The sequence below is a fragment of the Habropoda laboriosa genome, unplaced genomic scaffold, assembly GCF_001263275.1.
Source record: "Habropoda laboriosa isolate 0110345459 unplaced genomic scaffold, ASM126327v1 scaffold78, whole genome shotgun sequence".
In the NCBI taxonomy this organism is placed as follows: domain Eukaryota; kingdom Metazoa; phylum Arthropoda; class Insecta; order Hymenoptera; family Apidae; genus Habropoda; species Habropoda laboriosa.
This window is the reverse complement of record NW_017100180.1, coordinates 50,865-60,654: the sequence shown is the minus strand read 5'-3', so window position 1 is coordinate 60,654 and position 9,790 is coordinate 50,865. Positions and strand designations below refer to the sequence as shown.

The following is a 9,790-nucleotide window of genomic DNA, read 5'->3' as shown; positions in this document are numbered from 1 at the left end:
TTTAATGGGGAGAAATTTGTGACTTGTTGAATTAATTAATTTTCTAGTGCAATCAGAAAAATTGAATATCTATAATGAACAAATAGTGTATTTCTTGTGCACATTACTTTGATAGTGTAAAATTTCGAAAATAATAACTTTTATTAAACTTCTGTAATTTAAATTGCCTGCTGTTTCACAATGTTACCGATAGCCATTCAAACGTTAATTTCAGAAAACATAATTTTACTTTAGCAAACATGCTCAAATGCCAGGCATCTTTAAATTAAAAAAAAAAAAACAAATCTGACATGCATTTTTTACCACAAAAGCAAAATCTTTGCTTTTAACTGTCATTGCAATAATTACTATACTAAAGTTTCACTTCTGGTTAATACAATTATTCAAATAAACCAACCAATCATTCTCATTAATATAATACTTATATTAATTTACATAGATTAATCCACGAGCGTTGCTTAATCCGTACTCTCGTCTCTTGCAAGCATTTGCAACAAAGTTTACGCTGGGAAACTCTGTATGAAAATAAACCGGTAGCCTATAATTCTGTGTGCACGACGCAGAATTTTGCCGTGTCGGTTTTCGAGAATATCCTCGTTAATCACGCGTATCGTGTGCGCTCGTGTTAGACCGCGTTGATAAACCACGAACGGGAGCGAGAGAAGAAGGGTTGATTGCCGGTGTTTTCGGTGATTTTTTTCCCCCTTACTTTTTCTTCACCAGAGGACGAACCACGTCGGCGTCTTGGTACAAATCTGTCAACACTGTAATAGGATGCACGCCGCCATTTAAAATATCATCGAATATATGGCCGTAATATGTAGATGCACGCGTCATGAAGAAACGATCATCCTCTCGGTTTATTTCGCCCTTTTTACACGATCCTCTGTTTATTTTACAGCATCGAGGCGCAGTGCAAACTCCGGTCTTCACGTTTCTTGCAGTTTCAATACGGTGTGATTCAGATCGATTCTTAAGAATTAAACGCGAAGGATTTTTTGAAGTGTTAAAATATTTATCAAGTTTTTGCTTTCTTTGAAGATTTTTTATTTAACGAAAATTTATGAAATGATTGCACGAAGAAATCGCTGATATGTCGTTGAAGTATTTTTTGGGCGACTTTAAAATAGAAAATTTAATAAATATCTCAAAATACTCGTACTTTGCTATAGAAAATTTTTATTAAAAATTTCACTATGCGAGAGAAATTCGTAATAATTATTATACAAGTAATACACAAATTTCGTCCTTCGCTTTCGTCGTCAAGACTATTAAATATGTAACTAATTTCTCGTTTTAATAACCACCCCTTGGAACTCCTCCGCCAATCATTCTCTCCAAGTACATTCCAACGATTATTATTCACGGGAAATAGCATGTTATATTACCCAAAAGCAATAACACCTCACCTGCATTAAATGATCCATAAAACCATAAAACTATATAACGACCAGGCTGTGAAACTAATGATCCAACAGAAATACCTCGGAACTAGAAAAATATATCTTGACATAACACACTTCTATTTCGTAAAATTGAAAAATGAAAAATTGCTCCGAAAAGAAAATTATTTAAAATCTTATCTTTCATTAATTATCGCGCAAATTCGTTTCGTTCTAATTTCAAGTACAATATATAGTCCAGTTCGCATGATCTCTCGTACCAAAGGTTATTTCCCGTTCGAAATCTCAATTTATGCTGTTTCTATTTCACAAAATTGAAAAATGAAAGATTGTTCCAAAAAGAAATTTATCTAAAATCTTATCTTTCATTAATTTATCGCGCAAATTCATTTCGTTCTAATTTCAAGTGCAATATATAGTCCAGTTCGCATGATCTCCCGTACCAAAGGTTATTTCCCGTTCGAAATCTCAATTTATGCTGTTTCTATTTCACAAAATTGAAAAATGAAAGATTGTTCCAAAAAGAAATTTATTTAAAATCTTATCTTTCATTAATTTATCGCGCAAATTTATTTCGTTCTAATTTCAAGTGCAATATATAGTCCAGTTCGCATGATCTCCCGTACCAAAAGTTATTTCCCGTTCGAAATCTCAATTTATGCGGTATGCCAATGGAAACTCGTCGAATTCCTTGATGATAGAGAGGAAAGCATTCTGCGGATCACGCAAAGTAGTGACCGTGAGTCTTATTCGACGATAAGTCAGAAGAAGGCAGGGCAACATAATACCGCTCTGTATGTTTTATGTATGAGAACAAGATTACTCTGGTACCACCCACTTGCTAAGTGCTACCACGACCCATTTCTGATCCACAGAGGTCCAGGCTCTCGCGGGATACGAGACAATACCGATCGATCTTGAAACGATCGATTCGGTGGTACGGAACGATTGAGATTAATGGAGGAACAAGCTCGAGGAATTGCTTTCACGGGAACGAGTTTCAATTTTGCTGCTGTTACATTAGCCCAACGGTATGAAACGCGATTGAAAATGTGTCAGCTGGTTTTAAAACGGCGCATTTTTGTTTTTGGTTAATTGTTCGGTTGTATGACATCGATCTTTTGTTTTAACTACGGGTGTTGTTGATGAAGGATTCGTTAGGACTTACGCAAGTTTTCTTTTGTTACGGTAGAGTTGAGTTTGGAATAATTGCAAATGCAGCATATTCTTGTGTAGGATTATTGTAACAAGGAGTTACTGACAGTTGAAATATTTAAACAATATTCTTGCTAACGAAGAGGACATATGAAATTGAATTTTATTATATTTAATTACTTGTGCAATAATAATGGCGAATTATAAACAGATTATTCTATGAGATTAAAAAGACAGACTCTGATTACGATTTACTTCAGATTATGAAAATGGTCTAACGAAGAAGTTGCAAGTGAAAAATTTAATAAAATTAAATTTATGTTTCATCGATCCTTTTCTTAAGAAAAATTTAGATTATGCGAGCAAATTATTATGCGTAATATTTTACTACATAAAATAATATTTTTCGGCACGCCTAAGGAAAAAGGTAGAATTTGGCTTAGGCCATTTTACTCTAAGCGGAAGCAGGATAATAATAAAAATAGAAAATACATCATTTATAAACACTTTCTTTATGCAATATAAAATATAGACGAACTAAAAAATTCTAAATAATTATTAAACGAAATAATTAATATATACGTTAAAAAATTTAATTAACATGTAACGAGAAAAGGGAAGAGTTCCAACAAATTTCTTCGCGAGCATAAGACGGGGTTAAAAAGTTTTCTATTAACCGGTCGCCCAGAGAAAAATTCGTACATTTAGGGAATGACCAATAGTTACAGTCTTCCCCTCTCCAAAAACGAAATGGCCAATCGAAAGTTATCTTTCTTCAAGTTTGTCAGGTATAATGAGATACCCCCACCACCATAAATAGGGGTGGTTGAAGGCTGCGACATAAACATCGAATGAGACCTTTGTTAAGACTTGTCATTTACCCACTGTTCGTCAAAGAAATAGGCCAAGCCAGAAGAAGATCTTTCGTAGCGCTAGTTTATATTTGTTCCATTTCTCACGAAATATTGTACATTCGATCGTATAGGCGATAAAGTATCTACCGCGATAATTATGGCGAATTTGGAAAATGAGAAAATACACAAAATTGACTACGAGGTATGTACTATAATATCTAAATTTAAATTTGACAATCTGAGAATCCTTTGATTTTCTTCAAAATTAAACGTTTGTCTAATAAATATTTTAAACATCTTTCTTCTTTCGTCACATCAAATGAAAATTTTTAATTTCATTTTTATGTAATGTCTAAAGAAAAATATATTCAATTTCTTTTTTTATTCCTTGTTTTTTTAAATTAGAACGAAATTGTTTGTATTGATTACGAAGTAACGTGTGTATATAGTAGAAGTAGCTCGAATTTTTTAAAATTTGTACACTTCAGTTCCTACAACTAAAAACATTTTTTTAGAACATTTTTAGAATAACAATTTACAGAGAAGCGTTTGCACGCTATTTCGTCACATCTATCCACATAATCAGAATGAAACTAACATAGTAAAATCTTGCCCATGACAGAAATCTAACAAGGTTACATTTAAAGTAAAAACATTTCCACCCGTTACTAACTAACGTAGAAGAGTATAACAGAATTTATTACCTTCACTTTATCTCATAAGTTGCAATAAATTACAGTTCACGATAGAATTTTCCCTTTACATCATTACTAGTAAACTCTCTATTCTCAACAACTAAAAACTAACAAAAAAAAAAAAAGACGTCATACGTATAACAAAACACATCAAAAGAAACCAGAAGAATTTTCATCTTTCCTCAAGATTAGATTCTCAAAATTGCCACTATTTCCACGAAATCTCCCACAAAATTGCCCAACCTAACCACTCTATCTGAACATTGAACAAGCTGTCTATAATATCGCAAACTGTAAACCTGATCGACCGAACCTGGAACGGAAAATGTTACAGCTTTTGGCGCTGTTCGACGACGTTTCCGCGTTGTCACAGCTGGAGACCAGCAATCTCGATCCGTCGTACTTCGACTTCGGTCTCTACGACGAGCCTCGATCGCCGAGAATCGAGGATCGTCGCGAGAAAAAGATCGAGGACCATCGACAGGCGTACACCAAGAACGATCACGACGAAAAGAGCCACGTATTCGCCGTGCCGAAAGTCTACAACTGCATGTACTGTTGGAAACGATTCTACAGTCGTACGGCAAGTCACAGGCATCAGGTTTGCCATGCTAAACGGCAGCTGAGATGTCCTTACTGCAAGACAAGATCCTACAGTATCAGCGCTCTACGCAGACATTTCGAATATTTCCATCACTGCTCGCGCAGGAGACAGATCCTGATCGAGGCACAGTGACGAGGTTTACGAGTGGATCTTTCAACGATCGAAGCTTTCGTTGGTTCTCGAAGCGCTGAATTTCAGAGAGTTCTGAATGCTTCTGTTTTTTTTTTTTTTTGTGGCTTTTGGTGGAGATTCTGTTGGAGAGTTGACGGTTTTTCGTGGAAGTTTTGTGAGACGATTGGGTGATTTGGATTTGGATCGTGATATGGATTTGCTGTGTTGCCTGTGAAGATTGTATTTCGGGCTTCGTGAGCTTTCTGAGATTATGGCAAAGAATTTGGTTATCTTGGAGGTTTGATTGGATTTGGTACGCTTTGTGTAAGAATTGTTTTGGACCGTTCCATACGATTTTTCGAGGAGAAGTCTGTATTATGGGAAGTGAAAAGACAATGATTATCATGACAATCGAGTATTGATGTTAGGTATTAAAGACTGATTAAGATGGACGAAAACAGCATGAGAAAATTGAGATTATTTTACGAGAACACTGTGTGATATGAACAACGGTGAAATTTTTATCGTCGAATGGCTGTGCACAATTGGAGCTTTTTACGCGATGAAAGAATGCATATTGTCAACGATTATCGTACAGGGAACGAACATTCCTATTTACGAATCTTTTATTATATTTTTGATGGTTTAAATATGCTGTAGACATTGTAATGCATTTTTCGTAATATCTACGTAGCAGTTAATAATGCATTCTGCGTTGAAACGTGTTGGAATAAAATCGCAATAAGAAACATCACATTTATTTCAATCAAAATGATTTGTTGGGTAATATTGTCGGTAATTATTATTTATTAGTCGGCAGGTAGTAAACGAACTGTAGCTAACTTTAAATGTGATATTTCATTCTATCGATACTAAATTTTACGATAGAATATTTTATAGCAATGTACAAAATCTTAGTCATACTAGAATATTTTAAGAACTGCAGCCTTGGATTTCTAAAAGTACTAAATTCGTGATATATATGTTTAATTCATAAATAATTGTAAATAATCAATGCAAAGAACAATGCGAAACAACAGGTGACTGCGCAATTAGTTTTTAAAATTACTGTATAAAACCATATTCCTCTATTTATTTATTTAAGTTGACGAAAGATAGTTTATGCATTATCCTGTGTGTAAGATGTACGCGAGGTTTGAACTGTTACGAAGTTTATAGTACAATGAAATAAAGAAGAATTATTTTACTCCATTCTTTTATTATCTTCACGGAAACCACCACGCAAACATAAACACAATCGACAAACGAAGAATGTGTATTGTGAATTTGTGAGGAACCATGGGAGATACGCGTGAATCGCGTTGACTCATTTCCAACGGAAAACAAACGAATAATGATAAATGACGATATAATCCAAAGCTCGAGCATTTCAAAAAGAACGCAGATAAAACGGACAAAGTCGAGATGACGTCATTGGGATCTAAGGATGTTCGAAGCAATCGCCATGAGTTGGAATCATAGTCAAATGTGAAATTTCGACAATTTGATTTTTTTAATTTAAGACATGCAACAATGTAATTCCTTAAATTTAAGGCATTCAACGATATAATTTCTTAAATTTAAGCCATTCCACAATATAATTTTCTTAATGTACGGCATTCAACACTTCGACTTTTTAAATCTAGGGCATTCGGTAATTTGATTTGTAAATAAAACACTTGCAATCATTTGTAAAATAGAAAATAGAAAAGATATTTTGAGAGTGAAAGAAAAGCGAAAAAATGACTAAAAAATATATTTATTCATACAGAACTGGGTGGGAAACAAAATTACTCAACGATACAGTCAAACAGCCTTACAATTGCCTTAAAATATACTATTTTACAATATTTACAAGACTAACTAAGATCACAACAACTCCAACAATTTCTCGTCCCTGCATTCTCCGAAGTTCTTAAAAACGCTTGCAAAAAATATATTATCATTTCTCAAATCACAGGATCAATTCATTCGTCAATGCAGTCAAAAATTGTCACGGTCCTCTTGAAAATCTAAATTGTACAATATATACAATCGTCAACGTTTCCGAACAGTCTTCACTTTCTCTTCAAGAAAGAAAGAAACGTGCTCATGGTGCGAATCGAATGATTCAACGTCGACATGTCAGCTCGTGTCTCTTCTTCGAAATTTTCGTGGTGAATCCACGGCTGCACTTCATGCACCAATGAATTTTCTTCAGATGACGGATCATGTGTCTCCTGTAGAGGAGCTTGTGGAAATACACCTTGGTGCAGTAGGTGCACTCGTAGACTCGTGGTTTGAGAAACTGGAAGTCGGATAGATTCTCCAATTTTCGAATCGGTCGATCGTGTATTTTCGCGTTTTTCGGCGCGAGGCCTAGATACACCAAACATTCCGGCAATTGTTCCGTCCTCTCTGCGATCGTTTGCAATTTAGTTTGCATCTGTTGCTTCAGGAGATCGAATCTCTTCGTTTTTCTCACGAGATAACGAATCGCCACTCTGCTCTTCAATTCTTCCAACGAGGAGCCTCCTGATGCTGAGGAAATGCTTGGATTCTGTAAAAAAAAAGAGAAATATCTAATAATTCTATACAAAATTTTGCTTGTCGCATCATTCAACCAAAGAATTACTTTCAGTATTCAAAATAAATTAGAACGAATGAACAGAAATACAGAGATTTAAAAAGAAAGATACAAATATTTTGAATTCTACTGGAAACACTTTGCGTTAGAATTTTTCTATCCTCGATCAAATGCTACGAAAGAGAAATACACACATGTACGATTAAAGTTAAACAATTCGGTACTTACTTCTTTTTTAACGGACGTGCTCTTAGCGAAATCGAACGACGATGAAAACATTGTAGAAATTACTGTTCGCCGGTGAAATCAGATCAGAGATCTCGAAGACGCACGAAGTTCGTTACATTGAGGATGAACCGATGACGAATGGTCAGTTTTACGCGGTGACGACCGCTTTTAAAGAAAATTTTGGGACTATAGGTCTCTTGGGTCAATTAACAAATGGTAAAACCAGTTGAACTTTCCCTTTCCACAGATCGACGGTTTTAGGGATGCGACAAATTGCCCTCCAATCAGGTCACTTTCCACCGTTCCGCGATATAATAACCCCTCCCCCCTGATTAGGGTTGCTAACCCTCTCGAACGAGGGCAATTCAACGAGCCGATTTTCAAGCATTATTGGGAGCACTTGACGGAATTGTTAAGCAATAATTATTACGATGATTGTCACAATAATTGTAATGGTATCGTTAGTGGCTAATTGTTTATTTGGTAAATAAGGAAACAGAGCTGTTGTGAAATTGTAGCTGGAAATATTTGGCAATCCATGCTTTAATTTAGAAGTTGACATGTAAACGGAAAATTTTAATTTGAATCGTGAGAGAAACGTCGGCTCGACGTGTATTCAGTGTTATTTCAGTTTATTAAAAGTTTCATTATTAATAAACGATATTAGCCTAAAATGTATGATACAGAATGTTAAAAGTAAGGAAGAAATTGTAGTGTTGAAGTTATGAAATGTTAAATAATTATGTTTCTGTTTGCAGAAATTTTTAAAAGGAAAATTATAGAAATTACTGAAAGGACTTAATATCGTGTTCTCCAAAATTAAACAAATTTTGTACAATAAATTGAAGCTAATGCAAATACAAACGTAGAACATCTTGAATTGCTGTATTAAAATTTGTATATTTCTTGTTCTTACTATTGGCTAATGTATTAGTGCAAAGTAAAAGAATATTTCCAAGGAAGACAGTTTTTCTTTATACTGTCATGTAACAGCTTTGTTTGCCCTAATCCTTAAGGCTGCTATCCTTATACAGAGTTTCGTTGAAACGCAATTTCATGTACGAATTTCATTTTACAGCTAAAATTGATTATATATTTGTATTCACATTACGAATTCTATATTCATCCCTTAAATGATTCAACGTATCACGCGCTTTTGGGATGAACTGCAGAATTAACAGCAAAGGTGGTACACACTAAGCTGAAGAAAAGTGCTTGCTGATTGTAGGCCATAAAATCGATCCTGTCAGAATTTAGAGACATTATTAACTTATCTGCTCGTATTCATTCTACACTCTCGTTCATAATTATTGGGGCACTTGCTGAACGTGAAACGAACCTGAACAGTCGTTACAAAATTGTTAAATTTGCAATCTCGTATTAAAACAGATGCATGCATTTTTACTGATATACAATACTAACTGTAGCGAAGAAATGATACAATGGGTGTCGTAATAATTATAAACAGCAGCGTATATGAAACAGAACTAAATAATTATCTCACCTTGTTCGTATTTGGACGTTTACAACAAATTTTCAACGTATCCTGAATCGCTGAACAGGTACAGCCGTGTAATCACTGATCAAAGACGAAAGATTGATACTCGAGTAACGGAGCAACGTGGTAAAGTAATTCTCTGATACGAATGGTGTAAGGAAATGGAAGGAAGACACACAAAAACATGTTTTGTAAACGTCATAGTAAGAATATAGTAGGATAATCCTTTGTTTCCACTTTGGGTACGATGAACAGAAGCAGACGAAACGAACGCGTTACCAGCATCGGAAGTAGTGTCTAATTCTGACAGAGTTGATTTGTCACTTAACGTTCGTTCACTATTTTCCATTTCGAAGGCTAGAAAGTACATATTTTCAAATACTTTCCTTCGAAATTCTCTGCACGAAAAATGTACCGTGATATTTTAATTATTTGTCAGAAGTTTTGTCAAAAGTTCAGTGGTATTAAACCGAGAATATATTGCGACAGATAAATATTTTAATATTTCAAAGATATTTAAGTTAAGTAGTTGAAGGTATCTTCTAATTTTTAAATAGAAATTTCTTCCCAAATTTGTATATACAAAGCTGTTTCGAATTTGTTATTTAAAAATTTTAACGATTAATCATAAAACATCCTTCGAACTAATTTAAACAGTCTCGTTGTTCGATTCGCA

At 34.5% G+C, this 9,790-nt stretch overlaps 1 protein-coding gene across 1 annotated transcript; it reads left to right on the top strand.

Moving 5' to 3' along the window:
- Positions 1 to 4,432: 4,432 nt before the first annotated feature.
- LOC108579006 lies at positions 4,433 to 4,843 on the top strand. The gene has a single exon (XM_017942434.1). It carries the CDS (start codon positions 4,433 to 4,435, stop codon positions 4,841 to 4,843), a length of 411 nt encoding a protein of 136 aa, XP_017797923.1.
- The last annotated feature ends 4,947 nt before the right edge of the window (positions 4,844 to 9,790 follow it).

Coding starts and splice junctions, on each gene's coding strand:
- LOC108579006 (XM_017942434.1), top strand. CDS start 4,433: ATGTTACAGCTTTTGGCGCTGTTCGACGACGTTTCCGCGTTGTCACAG.